This window comes from Thamnophis sirtalis, unplaced genomic scaffold, assembly GCF_051295495.1.
Source record: "Thamnophis sirtalis isolate CommonGarterSnake01/CBP01778 unplaced genomic scaffold, rThaSir2_p1.2 scaffold_4, whole genome shotgun sequence".
NCBI lineage: Eukaryota > Metazoa > Chordata > Lepidosauria > Squamata > Natricidae > Thamnophis > Thamnophis sirtalis.
The window spans coordinates 132,886,636-132,911,239 of record NW_028261384.1 but is presented as its reverse complement, the minus strand read 5'-3'; the positions used below and the strand labels follow the sequence as shown (position 1 = coordinate 132,911,239).

Sequence of the window (24,604 nt, the reverse complement as noted above, 5' to 3'; positions counted from 1 at the left end):
GACAATATTCATTCTAGAAATGAATATAAAAAACTTGATTGCAACTGCTGTGATAGTTGTTTCGGCCCCCTGTTTCCCCGATCATAAGACAGGGTCTTTCTTTCTTTCGACCCCCAAAATAAACACTTGGCCTTATTTTCGGGGAGGTCTTATTATTTTTGAAGTGCAGGAGGCGGTGAGCATTGTCATCTCAAGGCTGCTGGTGTGTTTCAATATTTTCAGGGAGGGTGTATTTTCAGGGGAGGGCTTATTTTAGTGCATGCGCTCCAAAGCCTGATTGGGCTTATTATCCGGGAAGGTCTTATTTTCGGGGGGAACAGGGTATCAAATAATGCAACCTTTAAGCCTTTGGAATCAGATGGAGTAGTGTAGCTTCATGGTTGACTCAATCCAGTTGACTAAGCATTGGCAGTTGGGGATTGCTATTATTTTTTTAAGGAACTTATGGGTGAGATATTTGCAGCACTTTCTGTTCAAATATACAATATTATGATATCAGCACCGTGAACAACTGATACTGAGGTTGCTCATTGATCCAGATGATACAACAGGATTGGCATAAGTCTTCAAATCTGATTCCCCCCCCCCCCCCAGATTTTTCTGTAGATTCTGTAGTCCTGTTCTGGGCCTTCTCTCTTCTTTTAATCCCAGATTGCAATACTTTAGATCAGGGGTGGGATTCAGCTGATTCAGACCGATTTGGATGCTAATTTTACATCTGGTTCGCTGAACCGGCGAGCAGGGTGGGCTCCACTCACCCTGCTCCACCCCGGCCAGGAGTCTCGTTTCGATGCCAGGTAAGTGCAGGCCCAGCACAGAGTCTCTGGATGGGTGAAAAATGGACCTCCCAGAAGTCCAGAAACAGGCCTATTCCTACCTCTGGAGGGCCTCTGGAGTACCGGGGGAGACCATTTTCCCCCGTCCCGGAGGCTCAAAGAAAGCCTCCGGAGCCTGGGGAGGGTGGAAACACCCCCTCACAGTGGTGCAGGAAGCCGACTAGGCCATGCCCACCATGGCCACACCCACCTAGCAATGGGGCAGAGAACCAGTTGCTAACATTTTTCAATCCCACCCTGCTTTAAATGTTAGTACAGTATTAAAAAAAAATTGCCTGTGTAACTTCGATCTCTTTTCAGATGTTCAAACCAAATGAACTTTTATTTTATTTTTTTTAAAAGATAGTTAACTCGGTAAGACCAGAAGGCCAATATTTCTTAGCTAGCATGTAATTCTTGTAAAAGTGAAACTAATACTTAGATGCAAGGATGAAACGCTGAAATTAAAATCCGTGGCAGGCAAGAGCTGTTAAGAAGTTTATGCTTTTAGTATAGTATAGCCTTTATTGTCATTGTATAAAATAAATGCAACAAACTTGGTTTTAAATGTGCAAGTTCCAACCTTCTGGCTTTGATTTCAAGCATGGGAAGAAACATTTATCTGGTTCAGTTCCAAGCCAGGGGGAAAACACTGGAAACATGCATTGGATTGGGAAGATGCTTTATTGATGAAGCAGAACCCCATGAGTTTGTGGTCCTGGGCAGCTGACAAAATGGAGTTGAGAGTGGAGGGTTTGTCTACCTTCTCTAGGCTTTGTGTTTGAGCTTCCTGTTCCTGAGCAAGAACATGTATTCTATTTGCTTTTGTCTGATTCCTATGGAGTCATGGAGAGGTTATGTAAGGGTCATAGCTGGCTCTATAGGCAGAAGAGAAAATGCATATTCTAGGTGCTTGTCTGAGCTAATTTGCTTGACGTTTGGACTGCTCAAGGGGGATAAGGTACAATGAAGGGGCTTGTGTTATGAAAGGGTGTTGGGCAATTCCTATTGGCTTAATAGCTTTGTCCTGTTTTGGATCTTGAATGAGGGGGCTAATCCTACCATTCTCTCCTTTGTTCAAACTTTGCTGCAGGGAGTTTCAAAATACCCTATCTTGAATGGATTACCAAATCTGTATTTCTGAAAGGTGCCTCCTCGATTTCTGCTTGGGAGCAGGGAGACTGGGGCTGCTTCCTGCCTCTAAAAAAACACATTTCTCCATTTCTCGTCTAGGGAAATGTAATATTCTGCCTTTTTTAAAAAAAAAAAATCCTCAAAATATTTCATTCTTCTAGGAGGATGAGTTGGGGGCTTCCCACACAAGGAAGAACATTAAGACAAGCAAAAGGAAATATAAGTGGGCTGGCACACCGGGGCATGAAGGCTGGGCTTTCTCATTTAAATCAGATAAACCACATGATGGAATATTACACACCGATAACACATTATTACTAATGAATCAGTGACTTCCCTCCAGGAGTTGTGGGTGTTCAAATACTGAAAGTTTCAAAGAAGAATTTGGACAGCCATTTGTCTGAAATAGTGTAAGTCAGTGATAGCTAACACTATTGTTGTTGCGTGCTGAAAGAGCGCACATGCACCCATAAAGCAATGCATGCATGACACCCCCCTCCATGCTTGCCCTGCCCCCTGTGCATGCACACATGATTTCCCTATATGCGCCCCACCCCTGAGCCTGCAGTGGAGAGATTTGAAAAACTGCTGTCCTAAAGGAGGGCCCAAGCACATGCTCAGTGGATCTGGGGCGATGGCTCAACTACCACCATCCTCAAGATCCCTTCCAACTCTGTTATTCTGTTATCTTTATAAACCATAATGAGTTTATTTGTTAATGGTTATTTGAAGGGGGAAGAACTAATAATGCTCCTGAATGATAAAGGATGAGACATATAGACACAACAATCAAATATCCAACTTTATTACACTGCAAATGTTTTAACACATAATATTCAGAAGACGGTATAGTACATTAGGAGATGAACAATAGGAGAATTTGGGGTTGATAAGATGCTAAGATAGATTTTTTTTAAAAAAGCTGTTCCATGAAAGATTTAAAAAGGGAAGCTGTTTTGTTTAAAAACCGAGGAGGCAATCAGGAAAGTTGGTAGCATGTTTCCGTCGAGTCAAATATTGAAGTCCTGGATGATTCTTCCACAACGTTCCAGTTACGTTTCCAAATTTTTCTGTCCTTCCTAATCAAAAAGAAGAAGAGAGATTTCTGGTTTTCTGAGAGAATTAGGAGGATACCCATTGTCCCACAGACAAACCGTTTTCAAACGTTTCTAAAAGTAAAGGTTCCCCCGTCAGTTGGCTCTGATTCTAGGGCACGGTGCCCATCTCCATTTCTTGGTTGAAGGAGCCAACTTTGTCCGAAGACAATTCCTGTGGTTATGTGGCCAGCAGGTGCACAGACACACATCCCATGAAATTTAGACTTTGCTTATATTAACATGAAATTACATTTAATTTAAGGGTTCCGCTAGAAACCTTGTGAGGTACCATATTTTTCAGAGTATAAGACGCACCTTTGTGAAAATCTGGGTGTGTCTTATACACTGAATACTGCATTTTTGACCTACCGAAACCCCACCCCCTCTGCAAAAATGGACGTGCAGAGGGTTTGGGAGGCTTGCAAAGTGCTCCTGAGGGCTGGGGAGGGCAAAAATGAGCAAAAAACAGGCTGTTTTTGCTCATTTCCCCCCCCCCAATCCCCAGGAGCACTGTAAGAGCCTCCCAAACCCTCTGCACGTCCATTTTTTGCAGAGGGGGTGGGGTTTTGTTGGTCAAAAATGCTGCATTCAGTGTATAAGACATACCCAGATTTGCATGCGCTTCCCCCCCCCCAAAAAAAACGAGGTATGCAGAAGGTTTGGGAGGCCTGCAGAGTACAAAAACATTTTTTTAAAAAAAATTACCTCTTCAAAATCATGGTGCGTCTTATAGTCTGAAAAATACGGTAATTCAATCATTCAAAAGTAAGGAATTTCAACTTCCATTAAAAAACATTATACATCCGAACTAGACTGTGTTGCTTTCCTGCGTCATATAATATATGTGGGTATCCACACAAGTATATATGTTTGTATGTATGTAATTTGTCATGTTTATGCAATATATATTGGAGGTGGCAACCCTTTGAGAGCTGTATGCAATGAAATTTCATTTTAACATATGCCGATTAGTGTATATTCAAAGTGAAAATAAAGTATTCTAAAGCTACGTCTGACCAGCCACAATGTCCATATTGAGGGAAGGCCAAGCTACCTGGGCTGTTCGTGACCCGACAAAAGCGCGCCCAACAACAGCGCGCCAACAAAACTGCATTGATAAAACCACGACGTCAATAGCGTGCCCACGAAGGCGTGCCGACAAAAGAGCACCAACAGAAGCGCCATTACGGTTAAGGTAAGGGTTAGGGTAAGGGTAAGGGTTAGGGTTAGGGTTAGGGTTAGGTTCAGGGTTAGGTTTAGGGTTAGGTTCAGGGTTAGGTTCAGGGTTAGGTTCAGGGTTAGGTTAGGGTTAGGGTTAGGTTTAGGGTTACCTTTAGGGTTATCTTTAGGGTTAGGTTAAGAGCGCGCTTCTGTCAGCGCGCTGTTGTCGGCGCGCTTCTGTCCTCATTCTTTGGCACGATTTCGAACTCGTGCTTTTGTCCCCACGGTTTTGTTGGCGTGCTTTTGTCAAGCGTGCATTTGTCGGTGAACCGTGGCTATTCAGTATGAATAGGAGCCCAAATTGGTTGAATTATTTTTAAGCCCAAGGCTCTAAGACCGGTTTTCCTGAACCGGTAGCAAAGATGGCAATTGTTAGCCAGGGCCAGTAGTAATAAAAATGCTACTGGTTTTTCCAACGATCAGCTGTGCCGCACAATTTATATTAGCTAGAAAGCAGGATTTCCTGCTCACGTTGTGCACATGTTCACATTGCTACCGAACTGGTAGTAAAGATAAGTGGATTTCACCCCTGCTCTAAGGACTGGAAACAACAACATATGCACATTCACATGCCTATAGTCTAGAACAGTGGTGGGATTCAAATATTTTTACTACCAGTTCTGTGGGCGTGGCTTGGTGGGCATGGTGTGGCTTGGTGGGCATGGCAGGGGAAGGATATTGTAAAATCTCCATTCCCTCCCCACTCCCTGGGAACGTTAGTGCAAAATCCCCATTTCCTCAGCTGGGACTCGGGAGGCAGAGAATAGATGAGGGGCGCGGCCAGCCAAAGATGGTATTTGCCAGTTCTCCGAACTACACAAAATTTCCATTACCAGTTCTCCAGAACTGGTCAGAACCTGCTGAATACCACCTCTGGTCAGAGGTGGGTTCCTACCGGTTCGCACCAGTTCGGTAGAACCAGTTCGTCAAATCTACCGAATCGGTTAGAAGAGGTTCCACCAGTGGACCCGGAAAGCAGGCCACACCTACAGAAGAGGTTCCAAAAATTGTTGAAACCCACCACTGCCTCTGGTCTAGAAATGATTTAATCCAGGTTTGAGTTGCCCAAAGTGAAACCATGGGCATGAAGTGGATCTTTCCCCTGTATTAAAAGATCTGCTTACCTCATCTTGACCATGCCCAGAAGGTGAGGATCAGGTTGAGGGCGACGCTCTTGAAAAATATTAATCTCAGTCCCAGTACAGTGAGAGAGAGAAGATTCAACCTTTCGTCTGAAGAAAAAGAAGAAGATAAATATCAAGTTGCCCCATTTGGCTGTTGAGATTAGTTGCTTATGATGCTTGCCTAGATCAAGGGTGGAGATCGACCCTACGGCCCTCTTACGATCTGTGAACTTCAACTCCCAGAATTCTTGAGCCAGACTGGGAATTCTGGGAATTGAAGTTCACTAATCGTTAAAGAGCTATCGTTCCCCATCTTTGGCTGAACCAAGCAATATTTTGATTGTGTCTTTTAAGAGTTCATGGCTGACTTGACGCTTCTTGCTGAATCAAAAGTTACAGGTAGTCCTCGACTTAACGACCACAATTGAGCCCAACATTTCTACTGCTAAGCGAAACATGAGTTTGCCCCATTTTACGCCCTTCCTTGCCACAGTTGCTAAGTGTATCACCATAGTTGTTGAATTAGTCAAACCATTGTTAAGGGAAAACTGGCTTCCCCATTGTCAGATGATCGCCAAAGGAAATCACATGACCCCAGGGCATTGCCCCAGTCATAAATATGAGTCAGTTGCAAAGCATCCGGATTTTGACCATGTGACCATGGGGATGCTATGGTTGAAGCTGAAGTAGTCATTGACAGGTAGGACGTTGTAGCAGACAATTTTATGAACTACACATACTGTATTTTTCGGAGTATAAGACACACTTTTTTCCCACAAAAAGAGGCTGAAAATCTGGGTGCGTCTTATACATCAAATACAGCATTTTTGGCCCCCTGAAGCCCCGCCCCTTTACCAAAATGGCCATGCATAGCTTGTAGGAGGCTTTCAGAGAGCACCTGGGATCTGGGGAGGACAGAAATGAGTGAGAAATGGGCTGTTTTTTGCTCAATTTTGCCCCCCCCCCAAGAGCATTCTTCAAGCCCCCCCAAAAGCTATTCATGCCTCTTTTTTAAAAAGGGGGGGGCGTTTTTGCAAAAAATGGACCATTTTTGGGAGGTTTGCAGTGCAAAAACTTTTTTCGTAAAGCTCTTTAGTTAGAGTGGTTGATGAGAATTAGATTGATCAAGTGCTGTGCCAGCAGAAACAAAGTCTTAGGTGCTGCAGATTGTCAGCGATTTCCTTCTCCAGCACATAGATAAATACACCTGGAAACATCTACCTACCTATTCTCTCTCTCTCTTCCTACCTATCTACTATATTTCTCTCTCTCTCTCTCTCTCTCTCTCTCTCCCTCCCTCTCCCTCTACCTACCAACCTATCTACTCTCTCTGTCTCTTCCTACCTACTGTATTTCTCTCTCTCTCTCTCCCTCTACCTACCTAACTATTCTCTCTTTCCCTACCTACCTACTGTATTTCTCTCTCTCTCTCTCCCTCTCTCTCTCTCTCCCTCCCTCCCTCCCTCTATCTACCCTCCTACTTTTTAAAAAAATTGCCTCTTCAAAACCTTGGTGCGTCTTATACTCTGAAAAATACAGTAGGTCAGGCACAAAATTGTCTGCTACAACGTCCTATCTCTCAATGACTACTTCAGCTTCAACCGCAATAATCTTGTTGGGGTCATACTAGCTGTTCAGGACCACATGAGGCCTATAGGCCTATGGGCCATGAGTTGGACACCTCTGATCTATGTAAATAGTTAAGATTACAAGCACAAATCCAGCCATTCAAACCATATTTCGTGGCTTAATGACATAAGTGAAATAGACCCACAAAGAAACGGTAACTCAAGTCCCAAGGACGAGTGTTAAGTCTGAAAAACTTAGTGTTAAGTCATGTCACTTTTTAAAGTTGTATTGTTGCTTTGAACTAAATGAACTGCCGTACGTCAAAGACATACTTGCATGTTCAAAAAAATGATTCTGCAGTAAAGGAGTGTGGGTTAAAATGAATTCACAATGTTAGCCACAATGGGGGGGTTGGACTAGATGACCTACAAGGTCCCTTCCAATTCTGTTAATCTGTAAACAATTCAAATTCTGCTCAAGTGTGTGTGTTGGGCTTGCCGCAGAGAGTAAATAAAGAGTAAGGCTTAGAACAGGCATTCACAGTTGCCATCTTGACTTTTTTGAGATCCTCCCACTGAAGAGACCTTTGCAGGACTTAATACAATGTTCTGCTTTTATTTCAACTTCTCATGGGTATATCTCATTCATATAGCTATATTATTATAGGGTCTCCTGCTTGAGCAGGGGGTTGGACTGGATGATCTCCAAGGTCCCTTCTGTGAGCATATTAAATTTAGTGGCTGGAACAGTGAAGTGTACAATGGGCCAGAACCAGGAGTGAGATCCTACTGGTTTAACAACTGGTTCGTTGAGCGTCGGTTTGCCCTTGCTCGTGGGGAGCTAACCGGTTCACTCCCAGCTGATCTTCGGAGCTACAGATTCGCCCAAACTGGTCTGAACCAATAGAAACCTACCTCTGGCCAGAACCCACAGTTGTTGTTGATTGGTCGGAGAGTGCTGGCTCGTGCATGAGGCAATCTACCCTATGATTGGTTGCTATGAGGTAAAGGGGAAATTTCCCTTTTTTCCCGCCTTTTTTCTTCTTTGTGCTCTGTACGCTGTTCGTGATTTACCTCACGACATTCCTAGTTCTCCTGACTATCTTGACTGCTGTAAATTGGAATGTCAAATACATTTTTTTATATAAAACTACAAGATCTTCTCAGTGTCTCTGATGGTGTGGAAAACTGCTGCACAATTCCCTCACACCTTCCAACTCTGTTATTTTGATATTTTACCCACAGTGAACATACCTGTTTCGAAAACTGGAGTCTCCGACGAAGTTGCTTTACATGTAGCATCCCCTGTAGCAACAAGAATAACGCTCATTAATGATTACGATTATGATTAAAAAAAACCAAGATAGATTCCGGGAATGTTTTTGTCAGATGTCACCTGGATGATTGATGCTATGCTATGCTACTAGGCCTCAAAAAGTTATTTCGGTGCCAATCTGCCATAAACAAAAGTTGATGAAAGTTTATCACCCCACTCCAAGCGCCTTCTCAAAGTCAACGGCTTGGGAATGGAGGGCAGCTGCATTCCTTGGAAAACTTTTTTAAAAAACACATTTCTTTTGCATTTTGTGGACTTGGGGGACCAGTTATGGGTGACACCTTTCGAAAGGGTAAAGTTACCCTGGGATTTTGGCACACAAATTTCAGTTCCGGCTTTCCATTATGGTATATCCCTTGATTTCTAATAAACCATGACTTTCTCATCCTCAATGTTGTTAAGGGTTGTTTTTTTCCTTAGAAGCTCACGTTGAGGCAAGGCTGACAACTTTCCATATTTTGTGGCTTGCCCTCTTCTTTCTCCAACACACAAAAAAATAAACCAGACGTCCTACAGCTGTGTTACAAGGGGGAGCAATGGTTATTTTTATGTGCCTTAAATTATGATGTCCACCTGGGATCCTTATCCCTCTACTACTATGTAGTAGCACTTAGTAGTAGTAGTATAGTACTAGTAGTACTAAGTAGTAGTAGAGGGTAAGGGACCTCCTGAGACTGAGGCAAGCTTGGTATGAAGTTTCCAAAAGATGCCCTAATTAATTTACGAGCCTCAAGACAAAGTTCAAAAGAAATCAATTCATTTATTAGGATTAACATTTTGGCATGTTCTTCTGCGGAGCCGAAACTAATATCCGCTTAATGGCATCTGAACTTTACCCCTGAACTTCTGTCTGTGTCATAAATCACACCCACCAACAAAGTGCTGTGGCAGGCTAGGAATGTGCACATTTCACATGCTAGCTGTAGAAATAAGAGACCTGACTCTGGCCAAATGTATGCATGGCATTCTCCTCCCTTTTCTCTCTTTTCTATGTCAACTTGATAATAGCCATGAAAACGCTTTACCAGTTGATACTTGGGAGTAATGAATATTTAAGTGGTGGCAACTCATTTCTAGAATATCTTCAGCAGATAAGATCACCCGATGCCTTCATAAATAGTCTTCTGAAGACTAGGTGAAGATTTATCATTTCCCAAGCACTTCCCAAACTATTTGAAAGTTTACTTACTGATTATTGTTTGTTATTAAATGTATTTGTCATCAACTTTAAAGTTGGAGGCGACTCTAACATTATTGAATGTTATTTCACTGCATTTATCTTTGCTATTTACAGTACTTTTTAAAAACTAAACTTAAATTCTCCTTTTAACTGAAGGGAAGAAATGATATTATTTCAGAAAATATGTGTGTCTGTACATCACATGGTGTACGGTAAAAACTTGTTACACTACTTGGGGAAGTAAGGCGGTTTAAACCATGTATGAAATACACAACTCAATAAACTGTGAGAAAGCCTCGTTTCACCACCACCACATCTCTTCTGCAAAACAGTTGCAGATTCCCACATCAAACTGTAGATCATATCCTGACCAGAGGTTGAAAGCATATATTGGTCTGGTATCTATTTTTTGGATTAATATAAACGATGCTGAATTTCAATGGTTAGATGGCCTAGACCAGGGATGGCTAACCTTTCTCTCCTCACGCACGTGCCCACACCCATAATGCAATGCGCCCCGCCGCCTGTGCATGCACACATGACCCCACTGTTCTCCCCCTGCACATGCGTATAACCCTCTCAGCTCTTCCGCGCATGCACGCGACCCCACCTTTGGGCTTAGCAGGCCTCCCTGAAGCCTTCTGGGACCAAAAATGGGGCATGGGGGGCGTGCCTCCCCACGCACATCCCTGCACATGTGCATGTGACTCCTCCCACTCACCATGCATGAGCACATGGCTCCCCGCCCCCTGCGCATGTCTCCTACATGCATGGCAGGGTCCCAAAAATCAGCTGGCTGGCGGGAAACACATGCACACAATTGGGCAGTGGATCTGAGCTGGGCAACAGCTTACGTGCCCGCAGAGAGGGCTCCATGTGCCACCAGTGGCACGCAGGCCATAGATTCACCCTCACGGGCCGAGACATTGATATTTCATCTTAGATCTTTTTCGACATTGATATTTTATTGTGTTTTACTAATCTAACTCAACCGTGAATATTTATTGCTAGTCCACGGATGGCACGCCATATGCTAAATGTATCTACGAAACATTTGGGAAATCTGGTGCTCTAAGTGAGTCTCATCTTTTCTGCAGGATGTCCAACAGATATTCAACCAGCCCCCTGGAACCAGAGGTGGGTTCCTACCAGTTCGCACGTATTCGGTAGAACTGGTTCATCAAATCTACCGAACCGGTTAGAAGAGGTTCCACCAGTGGACCCGGAAAGCAGGCCACACCTACAGAAGTGGTTCCAAACTTTTTTGAAACCCACCACTGGTCCTTGGATATGATTATTCTATACTATCATGCTCAGATTTATAAAACTCAGTGCCTCTGTGAAAGGTAAGGATGACTACTGCGTTTGTGGTGCAATCAGAACATTGCGTGTGTTGAAGTTGTTTTAACGCAAAAAAAAGATGCCTTTTAAAAAACAAGTTTACATCATATTCTTATGCATGCCAGTGTTGTGTGTGAGGTAATTTAAGGTGGTTCTGACAAGTGTCGTCGGCATCTTCATACCCGGTCACATGGGTGGCAAGCCACTCCCATCCGGTCACATGGGTGGCAAGCCACTCCCACAAAGGAGGCCACACCCACAGAGTAGGTTCGAACAATTTTTGAAACCCACCACTGGTTTGATGTGAATGCCAATATTTACATCGATTTACCTTCTTTTTCAGCTGGGTAGGATTTCTCGCCGTGAGTAGCAGAGCATTGAAACTGATCTTTATTTTTGCCCCAAATGACAACCCCAAGGCTGGCCAATTCTTTGTTGCCATCTTCTTTCACAACCACAGTAGAGCCATTGACAAGTTCCAAATTGCCATTATACCCCACGTTGATGGGATCAGGCGAATAGTCAGTAATGAGGCAAGCAGCTATGTCACTTGATTCTTTGGATTCTTCTTTGGATTCCAACTGGTAGACCGAAGGTTCTGATTCATCAAGATCTACAATTAAAAAACAAAAACATACATTGCTCAATTTTGAAATCTGAAAAGCTTGGAAAGCACATACAGGGAGTCCCAGATTTACAACTGTTCATTGAGTGACCACTTGACGTGACAAAACGTGACCTACAATCAGTCCTCCCACTTACAACGGTGGCAGCATCTCCACAGTCAGAAATAATTGAGCAGTGAACAATCCAGTACGTATTTTACAACTGTTGCATGTGGGCCTTGCATAATTGTCAATTGCAACCAGAGGTGGGTTCCTACCAGTTCGCACCGGTTCATCAAATCTACCGAACCGGTTAGAAGAGGTTCCACCAGTGGACCCGGAAAGCATGCCACACCTACAGAAGAGGTTCCAAAAAATTTTGAAACCCACCACTGACACACACACACAAACACACACACAGACTCACACAGAGAGAGAAAGAGACAGAAAGGAAGGAAGGAAGGAAGGAAGGAAGGAAGAAAGAAAGAAAGAAAGAAAGAAAGAAAGAAAGAAAGAAAGAAAGAAAGAAAGAAAGAAAGAAAAAAAGAAAGAAAAAGTGAGAGAGAGATGAAAGAAAAAAGGAAAAAGGGACAGAGAGACAAAAGGAAAGAGAGAGAGAGAAAGAGAGAAAGAAAGAAAACACATGGCCAGCAAGCCACTCCCACCAGGTCACATGGCTGGCAAGCCACTCCCACAAAGGAGGCCACACCCACAGAGTAGGTTCAAAAAATTTTTGAAACCCACCACTGATTGCAACCTAGCCAACTGGTTTCCAACACGCAAAGTCAAGCGGAAGCTGGATTTACTTAACAACCTGTAGGATGTACTTAGCAGCTGGGGCTAAAAGAGTCATAAAATCAGGGCTTGGCTCACTGAACAGCTGCCTCAATTAGCAGAGGAAATTCTGGTCCCATTGTGGTTATAAGTCAAGGGCTAGATGTAAAAAGTTACATCGCACCAATAAAGAGTATGCTGTACCTTCTATGTTTTTTTCAGTTGCAATGTATGGCTGTGAAACATGGAGCATAAGAAAGGCTGAGCATCAAAGAATGGAGGCCTTTGAACTCTGGTGCTGGAGAAGACTCTTGCTAGTCCCTTGGACTGCAAGGCGATCAAACCGGTCAGCCCTAGATCAACCCTGACTGCTCTTTAGAAGGCCAGATCCTGTAGATGAAACTCAAATACTTTGGCCACATAACGAGAAGGAAAGACTCCCTGGAGAAGAGCCTCATGCTGGGAACGATTGAGGGCAAGAGAAGACGGGGACGACAGAGAATGAAGTGGCTGGATGGAGTCACTGAAGCAGTCGGCGTGAGCGTGAATGGACTCAGAGGATGGTAGAGGACAGGAAGGCCTGGAGGAACATTGTCCATGGGATCGCGATGGGTCGGACATGACTTCGCAACTAACAAGAACAACATTCCTTCTCATCTATTAGTTCTACTTTGCATTGTACACTGTTTGTCATAAGAGGCAATGAAGTTATGGAAACGTGTGAAATTTTAAGCTTGGTTATCATCCCTTACTAGAAAAACACACATCCCGATTTCCTGGTTCTTTCGCTAGAGTCAAAAAAAATAATCTCGTCTACTAGTCTAGAGAGTAATTAACATAAATTATGACTTTTTTGAGCGTGGATCACGAGTCACTCTTTGACTTTGGAGGTGCCAGGAATTGCAAATGCAATCAGAATAGAGATTCATTCATACAAAATAGAATTAATAAAAATAACATTAAAATCAGAACTAATGAATGAAAAGAAGGACTAGGGGAGAAATGATAGCAGTGTTCCAATATCTCAGAAGTTGCCACAAAGAAGAGGGAGTCAAAGCATTCTCCAAAGCCCCCGAGGGCAGAACAAGAAGTAATGGGTGGAAACTAATCAAGGAGAGAAGCAACTTAGAACTGAAGAGAAATTTCCTGACAGTTAGAACAATTAATCAGTGGGACAGTTTGCCTCCAGAAGTTGTGAATTCCTCAGCACTGGAAGTCTTTAAGAAGATGTTGGATAGCCATTTGTCTGAAACGGTATAGGGTTTCCTGCCTAGGCAGGGGGTTGGACTAGAAGATCTCCAAGGTCCTTCCAACTCTGCTATTGGGTTCACCGACAAATGTGCGATACACATATGCGTGCTGTCAAAACCGTGACGACCAAACTGCGACGTCAAAATCGCGCCCACAAAAGCGCGACGACAAATGCGTGCTGACAAAATCGCGTCATCAACACACTACATAGTGAGACGCGTATATGTACGTTATAACCCTAACCCTAACCCTAATTGTGCTTGTCATCGCGCTTTTGTCGTCGCGGTTTTGTCATCACAGTTTTGTCATCACGGTTTTGTCAGCGTGCATATGTGTATCGCGCAATTGTCGGGTCACGCTGCTATTGTATTGCATTGCATTGTATAAAAGTTTTAAAATGGTAAAAACAACATAAAATTTCAAAAGGGGAACAATTGCAAGATGGGGAGCGTTAGTAGCAGAGGTGGATTCCTACTGATTCGGACCGGTTCAGCCAAATAGGTAGTAACTCGGCCAGCCACACCCCCAAACTGGTTCTATCAGCGCTGCCATAGGTGCCACCATCTTGTTTTTTTGCTTCTGTGCATGTGCAGAAGAAATGTTTTTACTATGCCCGAAGCGCATCCCTGAGCTAACCGGCAGTAACAGAAGCCGGAAAACACACCCGATTAGTAGTTGTAAGTACAAGTGGAGGGAGGGAGAGAAGAGCCAAGGTGGCGCAGTGGTTAAATGCAGCACTGCAGGCTACTGCTAGATCAGCAGGTCAGCGGTTCAAATCTCACCGGCTCAGGGTTGACTCAGCCTTCCATCCTTCCGAGGTGGGTAAAATGAGGACCCAGATTGTTGGGGGCAATATGCTGACTCTCTGTAAACTGCTTAGAGAGGCCTGAAAGGCCTATGAAGCGGTATATAAGTCTACTGCTATTGCTATTGCTATTATGGGGCCAGACAGCCCCATGGTTGTGTGGGCCTCTGTGTCCACCCATGCAGGCTCCTACCATTAGGTTTTGACCTAATCCATGCACAAACCCACAGTTCAAATACAAATGCAAGGCCAAAACTTCAACGTATGTGTATTTTGACTGAGGTTTTTTTTTTGCACTTTTTCTTCTTCTTTTGCAACCTAAGCTAATAACTTCTTCAAGCATTTGCAAAACTTTCCAAAACTAATTGCAGATAAAAACCCACAAAGCTTACGGCTCCCTCCCTGTGGGCTTTCATCTTGATGCTATCATTTTATGACTAAGAGCTCACATTACAAGTGGTAGTAGCTTGTCTTCCTGCATTTCCTGCTGTTGTGTTCATTTAGTGAATGAGCTTAAGATGAATGACCTTCAGAGGGACACGGTGTCTAAGACGCTGAGATTGTCCATCAGAAAGATTGGCAGTTTGGTAGTTCAAATCACTAGTGTTAGGTAAGCTATCCATTGGGAGAGCGAGTGCATTCAGAAAAGCATTGTGAGAGTTGTGTCGGAGAACACACAAACCAGCATACAGAGACACTGCAGGTTAAATAGGCTTTTACTTTCATGGAAATAGAGGTATCAGAGTCTAACTAACATCACCTAACGGAGTGAGCTCCCGTTACTTGTCCCAGCTTCTGCCAACCTAGCAGTTCGAAAGGACGTAAAAAATGCAAGTAGAAAAATAGGGACCACTTTTGGTGGGAAGGTAACAGCGTTCCATGCACATTCGGCATTTAGTTATGCCGGCCACATGAACATGGAGATGTCTTTGGATAGTGCTGGCTCTTTGGCTTTAAAATGGAAATGAGCACTGCCCCCTAGAGTCGGGAACGACTAGCACATATGGAGGGAGAGAGGGAGAGAGAGAGAGAAGAAAGAAAGAAAGAAAGAAGATAAGAAGGAAGAAAAAAGAAAGAAAGAAAGAAAGAAAGAAAGAAAGAAAGAAAGAAAGAAAGAAAGAAAGAAAGAAAGAAAGAAGCTAATAAAGTTGTCTTGGATGAAAAGTATGAAATTATCTACCAATTAATTCTAGCAGGCCTTCATCATGTTGGAATAAAGAATAGATTTGTTGATAAATACATAGGATAGATAATCCTAACTTGTATCCCAACCTTCAAAGGAGAGAGAGAGAGAGAGAGAAGAAAGAAAGAAAGAGGGGGGAAGGAAGGAAGGGAAAGAGAGAGAGAGGGAGGGGGAGGGAGGGAGAGAGAAAGAGAGAGAGAAAGAAACAGAAAGAAAGAAAGAAAGAAAGAAGGAAGGAAAGAAAGAAGGAAAGAAAGAAGGAAAGAAAGAGAAGTCGGGAACGACTAGCACATATGTGCGAAGTGAACCTTTATAATGACCTTCAAGAAATATGCATTAAGTTTGGACCCAACTCTGCATTTCACTCTAACCAAAGGATCAAACCCAAGGACACCAGCATTACAGAATACAAAATAACAAGAGTTGGAAGGAACCTTGGAGGTCTTCTACTCCAAGCCCTTGCTCAAGCAGGAGAACCTATACCATATTGGACAAATAGCTGTCCAACCTCTTCTTAAAAACCTCCAGAATTGGAGCACCCAAAACTTCTGGAGGCAAGTTGTCCCACTGATTAAAATTTCTCCTTAATTCTAAGTTGGACCTCTCTTTGTTAATCTTCCATCCATTACTGTTTGTCTTGCCCTCAGGTGCTTTGGAGAATACGTTGAACCCCTCCTCACTGTGACAAGCCCCTCAAATATAGCAGTTTCCCAATATTTGAGGAATTGTCACATAGAAGATGGGGGGGGAGGTGTCAATCTATTCTTCAAAGACTTGAGGGCAAGACAAGAAAGAAGAAGTTCCAGTAAGATCCTGAGTTGTAAAGTCTTATCTGTATTAGACTGTGTAACTGGATGTGACTTAACACTTTGACTCTGTGTTCCAATATCTCAGGGGCTGCCACAAAGAAGAGGGAGTCAAACTATTCTCCAAAGCACCTGAGGTTAGGACAAGAAGCAATGGGTGGAAACTAATCAAGGAGACAAGCAACTTAGAACTGAGGAGAAATTTCCTGACAGAATAGTGGAACAACTTGCCTCCAGAAGTTGTGAATTCTCCAACATTGGAAGTCTTTAAGAAGATGTTGGATAGCCATTTGTCTGAAACGGTATAGGGTTTCCGGCCTAGGCAGGGGGTTGAACTAGAAGACCTCTAAGGTCCCTTTCAACTCTGCTATTGTATTGTATTGTATTATAAACAAGGAGAGAAGCAACTTAGAACTGAGGACAAATTTCCTGACAGTTAGAACAATTAATCAGTGGAACAGCTTGCCTCCAGAAGTTGTGAATGCCCTAACACTGGAGGTCTTTGAGAAGAAAATAACCTAAGCAGAGGATTGGACTAGAAGACCTCCAAGGTCTCTTCCAACTCTGTTCTTCTTTTATTTTTTCTCTTCTCTTCTCTTCTCTTCTCTTCTCTTCTCTTCTCTTCTCTTCTCTTCTCTTCTCTTCTCTTCTCTTCTCTTCTCTTCTCTCCTATCCTATCCTATCCTATCCTATCCTATCCTATCCTATCCTATCCTATCCTATCCTATCCTATTGTATGTGCAAAATGTTCCATTCTTAGGTTTATAATATCTGAATTCTGGAAATTTCTGAAAAACTAACAGGAATACCCCTAAAATTACTTAAACAAAACAAAGTGGCCCCAGTGTTAATTTAGATAACAACTGCATTGAGATGAACCCAGCTCCTGGATAGTTAACCACAATATCATAGAATTCTTCTCCATTCAATCATCTAAGTCACCACAGGCTTTCTCCATCCTGTCCAAAACTTCTAGAGTTGAGGACCAACAAATATGGTGATATGTTACTAAGCGAAACCCCAATGTTTGAAAGCTTGAAACCAATCACCACATTACCAGCATGTAATGGTAGTGAAATTACCCCTCTGCAAATAATGCATCTAAACTAAATATATACAATAGGAAAAGTATAGAACGACCCAAATTGGAATTCTTGCAAATGCACTTGCCAAAGTATATGTGATATTGGACAGTTGAGGGAGGGAGAGAGGGAGGGAGCGAGACAGAGAGAGAGAAGAAAGAAAGAAAAAGAAAGAAAGAAAGAAGGAAGGAAGGAAGAAAGTAAGGAAGAAAGTTAATAAAGTTGTCTTGGATGAAAAGTATGAAATTATCTACCAATGAATGAACAGGCCTTCATCATATTGGAATAAATAATAGATTTGTCGATAAATACATAGGATAGGTAATCCTAATTTGTATCCCAACCTTCAAAGGAGAGAGGGGGGGGGGAGGAAGGAAGGGAGAGAGAGAGGGAGGGAGGGAGAGAGAAAGAGAGAGAGAAAGAAACAGAAAGAAAGAAGTAAAGAAAGAGAAGGAAGAAAGAAGGAAGGAAGGAAGAAGAAAGAAAGAAAGAAAGAAAGAAAGAAAGAAAGAAAGAAAGAAAGAAAGAAAGAAAGAAAGAAAGAAGCTAATAAAGTTGTTTTGGATAAAAAGTATGAAATTATCTACCAATGAATTTTAACAGGCCTTCATCATGTTGGAATAAAAAAAATAGATTTGTTGATAAATACATAGGATAGGTAATCCTAACTTGTATCCCAACTTTCAAAGAAGAGAGAGAGAGAGAGAAAGAGAAGAAAGAAAGAGAGGGGGGAGTAAGGGAGAGAGAGGGAGAGAGGGAGGGAGGAGAGAGAGAGAAAGAGAGAGCGAAAGAAACAGAAAGAAAGAAGGAAAGAAAGAAAGAAAGAAAGAAAGAAAGAAAGAGAAGAAAGAAAGAAAGAAAGAAAAGAAAAAAAAAGAAAAGAAAAGAAAAGAAAGAAAGAAAGCTCCTTATCTGGTGGTGATTGTCTTCACCATGGAAAGTCCTTCACACTCCCAGCGTCACTGACAGGGCAAGCCATGAATATATACAAAAATCAGAGCAAACCCCACTCTCTTCTAGTACTGATGATGTTACCTAGTTGGGTAATGAAATGTCTGCAAGAAAACCAACTGGCTCAGAAGGCACCAAGAAATCCACAAAAGTCCCAACTGCCCCCTAAAGAAGCACATTCAAAAATGTTCAACTTACTAGGGACGACAACAAGTGTGGTCCCACTTCCAAAATGTGTTTTGTCCCAGGACTGTAGCACTACAAGGAACATCTTTACAAAATGGCTAGTTTCCAAGCCCTATTAAGTGATCTGTTTACGAACTGGGACCAGTAAGTCCTACAAACCTCATCTTCATGATGATGCTAAATTAAAATAATTATAATAATGTTCTCAAGTCAAAGATAGGACAAATGAAAGCTGAATTCCCTTAGAGAGTTTCTCGGATTTATTCCTTAAATATGGCACGTATAAAAATTCCGACTTACCAGGGTGAACTGCAAGTCTGGTGCCACTTCCAAATTTAATATTCCATCCACTACCTGTGTCACACTATGATACCTTCCTTTACAAAATTGCAATCCATAGGAAGAGCTCCAACACATTTTTTTTTGCTCTTCCCTTCAACCTATTACATATATTTTTACATTAAAAGTTTGCCATTTTTGCATTAGAATATTGCTCGTCAAACTTTCAAATATCGCATCCCTTAGTTTGACTCAATAAACATGCTTGCTGCAATCATATACTTAAAGTTTTCTAAGCTATAGCCTTTTGGTAGTTCCCAAAGAATTTGAAGGAAGGCACTCTGGATGGAATTTCAAAAGTCCCTAGCATCTTGTAATTTTTAATCTAAAAGAAAGGAATATTACTGGGTACGATAGCAGTGTTCTAATATTTAATGGGGGTCAACCTCTTTTCCAAAGCACTCAAAGCCCTGATAAGAAACAATGGGTGGAAACTAATCAATGAGAGAAGCAACTTAGAACTAAGGAGAAATTTCCTAACAGTGAGAACAGTACATCAGTGGCAGGGGTGGGTTCCTGCCAGTTCTAACCTCTTCTATAAAAGAGGTTCCATAGATCTACAGTGCCATTTAGAACCGGTTCCAGCTCCCTCTCCCCGCCCATCCGCACATCATCAAGATGAAGAGAGAGAGGAGGAATTCTGGGAGTTGAAGTCCGCAAGTCTTAAAGCTGTCAAGTTTGAACACTCCTGGTTTTTTTTTTCTGAAGGGTTAGTGGTGCAAGGGTCTTGTAACTTGACAGCTTGAAGGCTTGCGTGCTTCAAATGCCAGAGTTTCTGAGCCAACATGATTGGAGGAGGAATTCTGGGAGTTGAAGTCCACAAGTCTTAAAGCTGTCAAGTTTGAACACCCCTGGGGTTTTATTTTCTAAAGGGTTAGGGGTGCAAGGGTCTTGTAATTTGACAGCTTTAAGACTTGCGTGCTTCAAATGCCAGAGTTTCTGAGCCCAAATTTTGGTTGCTAAGCAAGAGTGTTGTTAAGTGAGTTTCACCACATTTTACAAGTTGGCCATGCCCACCCAGTCACATGACTGCCAAGCCACTCCCACATGGTCACATGGTCGGCAAGCCACTCCCACAAAGCAGGCCACACTTACAGAAGAGGTTCTAAAAAAATTTGAAAGCCACCACTGATCAGTGGGATGGCTCTTCAGAAGTTGTGGGTGTCCCATCACTGGAGGATTTCATGAGAAACATGGACAGCCATTTATCTGAAATGGTGCAGTGTCTCCTGCTTGAACAGGGGGTTGGACTAGAAGATCTCCAAGGTCCCTTCCAGCTCTGATCTTCTATGTTCTATTAACTACCTGAGGGTGTTGGTGTCATTTGATTTAATTCAGTTACAGTAGAGAGTGGTACTCGGTTCAAAGCTGAACAGGGGTCTTTCAATGAAAGACTCCTGGGAAATCCTGCTTTTATAACAAAAATGTTTGATGAAATAGACGGAGGAGAATAAAAATGATCCCAAGAGAAGAAAATATATATAAGCAAGCTTAAGAGATAAGGAAGATGACCTTGAAGTCAGACAAGGACTGGCAGATGGGCACCACCGATGAGAAGATTAATTGTCCTGCAGCAAGAGACATTTAACCCTGCAATCAAGCAGTAAATAAAAGGGCAGTAGAAATAACATTCCTGGCGAGGAAAGCTATGGCAAATCTAGACAGCCTACAAAAAAGTAGAGACATCACCCTGTCAACAAAAGTGCGTACAGTCAAGGCTATGGTTTTCCCAGTTGCAATGGATGGCTGTGAAGTTTGGACCATAAGGAAGGCTGAGCGCCAAAGAATGGAGGCCTTTGAACTCTGGTGCTGGAGAAGATTCCTGCGAGTCCCTTGGACTGCAAGGCGATCAAACTAGTCAGTCCTAGAGGAGATCAACCCTGACTGCTCTTTCGAAGGCCAGATCCTGAAGAGGAAACTCAAATACTTTGGCCACCTAATGAGAAGAAAGGACTCACTGGAGAAGAGCCTCATGCTGGGAAAGATGTAAAAAAAGAAGTGGACGACAGGGAATGAGGTGGCTGGATGGAGTCACTGAAGCAGTTGGCGTGTGCTTAAATGGATTCCAGAGGATGGTAGAGGACAGGAAGGCCTGGAGGAACGTTCTCCTTGGGGTCCCGATGGGTCGGGCACAACTTTGCAACTAGCAACAACACGAAATAGCATGTGATAAAATGTAGCTGTCAAAGGATAAAAATAAAATAAAACTGGACAAATGTTTGGACAGAAGTACCCACAATTTGTGCAGGAATCTATCATCTACAGAACATTCCAGGGATTTTCTCCAATCCCTGTAACCCGGCTGATGTATCAAACACCATGATTGGGCTTAATTGGGCTTGGGTATGAGAGCAATACTTAAGCAATTTAAACTCATAAAGGGTAAAACTAACTATAATTACAGACGGTCAGATGTTGAAGTGACCTTGGACCTTGGTCTTCCAATCCAACCCCCTGCAGAAACAGAACACCCTGTACCATTGGACAAATAAGTGTCCAATTTCCTTTAAAAAGTCCAGTTATGGATCACCCACAACTTCTGGAGGCAAGCTGTTCTGGTGATGAATTGTTCTCACTGATAGGAAATTTCTCCTTAGTTCTGGTTGAATCTCTCTTTGTTAAGTTTCCATCCGTTACTAATACATAATAGAATAGAGTAGAGTAGAGTAGAGTAGAGTAGAGTAGAGTAGAGTAGAGTAGAGTAGAGTAGAGTAGAGTAGAGTAGAGTAGAGTAGAGTGGGATGAGGTGGAATAGAATACAATAGAATAACAGACTTGGAAGAGACCTTCAAGGTCTTCTAGTCCAACCCCCTTCTTAGGCAGGATACTCTACACCACTTCAGACAAATGGTTATCCAATCTCTTCTTAAAAACTTCCAGTGTTGGAGCATCCACAACTTCTGGAGGCAAATTGTCCCACTGATTAATTTTTCCAACTGTCAGGAAATTTCTCCTTAGAAATTTCTCTCCAATTCTCTCCAATTTCCTTGCATTTTAAGTACAATGATAATTAAGATTATACTTATGATGAGTTTCCATCCATTTCTTCTTGTCCTGCCTTCTGGTGCTTTGGAGAACAGCTTGACCTGCTTCTCTAATTTTCTCTGGATAATTAGTCAGGCCCTGAGATTGACCTCCACTAATATTGCTAGCAAAATAAGAAGCCATAATACTTACATGGTTTCACCATTAAAAGGGTTCCTTTACCAAAGATGATTTTATAAGCAGTGGCACAGTGATGCCAAAGACTACAAAAACCTCCAGAGTTCAATCATTCTCCACTCCTGATGTTTTAAAAGGATCAATGAAGAATAAGAAGGATTCAAAGGAATCCCATATGATTTTTGAATTCTACAAATCTTCACCTAATACCTACCAGGCTACCAGTAAAAAAAAAAAAACTTGATAGAGGATTGGTGATATAATGTATAACCCTAAGAACATATTACAATGATATCTTGTTGTTGATAAATAATCTTAATAAGGGAATAATTAAAAATTGGTATATATTTGTAGCGACTGTTTAGAATATTTTGTTGAAAAATGAAGGAATAAGATTTCTGTTTGAATGTATGATGTACAAGGATAACAATGAACACAAGCATACCTGATAGTTGATTGGTGGAATTATGCATAATTGAAAATAGCGATATACAAATATAAATGGTTGGTAATTGTTTTTTTTCTTTCACATTGGGATTATATAAAGGTATACTGTTATCAAATAGACAATCAAGAATGTAAGGGAATTATGATTTATTGGAAAAAATAATAATAATACTAATTGTAATGGAACACATACTGTACAATGAAAGTGAGGTATTTAGTTATACTAGATGAAAAATCTGTGATGATAAATATTATTCGAGAATATGGATGTAAAAATACTTGTAACTAAACGACATGCTGTATGTGAAGATGCCTTTTTTCTGTCTTTTTTTTGTTTTTTTAATTGTTGAGTGGTGTGTTGTCTGTTTAATAAAAATAAAAATTTATATTAAAAAAAACACACACCCTCTTAATAGGTAATCAGTATATCTGTGGCCATCTGCAGTAAAAATGAGCATCATTTTGGAGTAGTGGTTAAAGCATCAAGCTAGAACCTGGGAGTAGACTCAAAACTATATGTAATAATAATAATGTTCTCAGGTAAAAGATAGATTTAAAGAAACCACGATTTTCTTAGGGTTTTTTAGAAATTCATTCTTTAAATATGGCATGTCTAAAAATGTGGACTTACCAGGGTAAACAACAAGGTTAGTGCCACTTCCAAAATGAATTTTATTCCATCCACCAGTACTGTAACACTGTGATGCCATCCTTTGCAAAATGGCAACCTTTAGAAAGGTGTTTGTAGGTTTACAGAGGAGAGCCAATTGTTCTAGTGGTTAAACTAGTCTAAAAACAGGGAGACTGGGAGTTCTAGTTCTGATGAAGAGAATATTTGTAGCTCAAGGGTTGAAATGTGGGGTCCTTTGGTCCCATTGGAAATGAATATGATGATTATGTTTAATATCATTTCAATATTACAAAATTAATGTTAATATAATGGATATTGTATAAACTCAGATTGTTATGCTACAAAGATACTTGTACCCAGATGACACTCTTCAATTGAAGATGGAATGTGTGTTTGTGTGTGTGTTTGTGTGTTTGTGTGTTTGTGTGTGTGTGTATGAATGAACTATGTTTAAAATCAATGATTCCCGTTAAGTGACTAATGACCACCCAATAGGTTACAAGTGTTATGCCTGACATCAAAGGGGCAACTTTAAGTTTAGAATAGAGTACAGTAGAGTAGAGTATAATAGAATAGAATAGAATAGAATAGAATAGAATAGTTGGTAGGGACCTTGGAGGTCTTCAAACTGACCCCCTGCTTAGGCAGGAAGCCATACACCACTTCAGACAAATGGTTATCCAACATCTTCTTTAAAACTATATATAATAATAATGTTCTCAGGTAAAAGATAGAGTTAATAAAACCACAATTTCCTTAGGGGGTTTCAGAAATTCATTCCTTAAATATGGCATGTATAAAAATGTGGACTTACCAGGGTAAACAACAAGCTTGGTGCCCCTTCCAAAGTGAATTTTATTCCATCCACTACCACTGTGACACTGTGATACCATCCTTTGCAAAATGGCAACTTTTAGGAAGAGGTTTGTATGTTTATAAGGGGATAGGGTAGGATAGGACAGAGCAGAACAAATTGGAAGGGACCTTGGAGATCTTCTAGTCCAATCCCCTGCTCAGGCAGGAATCCCTATACCATTTCAGACCAAGGGTTGTTCAATCTCTTCTTAAAAACCTCCACTGTTGGAGCACCCATAACTTCTGGAAGTAAGCAACAGAGAGCCAGTTGTCTAGTGTTTAAAGCACCGGTCTAAAAACAGAGAGACTGTGAGTTCTAGTTTTGACAGAAGAGAATATCTGTAGCTCAGAGTTGAACTATGGGGTCCTTTGCAATCTCTGAGTTCTGAGTGCCCTGAACATGTTACCTAGCTGGGTAACAAAACATCTGCAAGAAACAGAGGAATAGAATAGAATAGAGTAGAATAGAATAGAGTAGGGTAGGGTAAGGTAGGGTAGAATGGAATAGAATAGAATAGAATAGAATAGAATAGAATAGAATAGAATAGAATAAACAGAGTTGGAAAGGACCCCATGTTGTGAGATCAAAATTCATCTAGGGTCATAGGATTAGAATAGAATAGAATAGGGTAGGGTAGGGTAGGGTAGGGTAGGGTAGGGTAGGGTAGAATGGAATGGAATGGAATGGAATGGAATAGAATAGAATAGAAT

The 24,604-nt window shown here is 41.7% G+C and overlaps 1 gene segment (V, D, J or C); it reads right to left on the bottom strand.

Moving 5' to 3' along the window:
- Positions 1-2,756: 2,756 nt before the first annotated feature.
- LOC148046690 (T-cell receptor alpha chain constant-like) overlaps positions 2,757-24,604 on the bottom strand; it is a 43,474-nt gene continuing 21,626 nt past the window's right edge. The window contains 4 exon segments of the C gene segment in view: positions 2,757-3,028; positions 5,392-5,499; positions 8,214-8,264; positions 11,148-11,429. Coding sequence covers positions 5,393-5,499; positions 8,214-8,264; positions 11,148-11,429 — 440 coding nt within the window.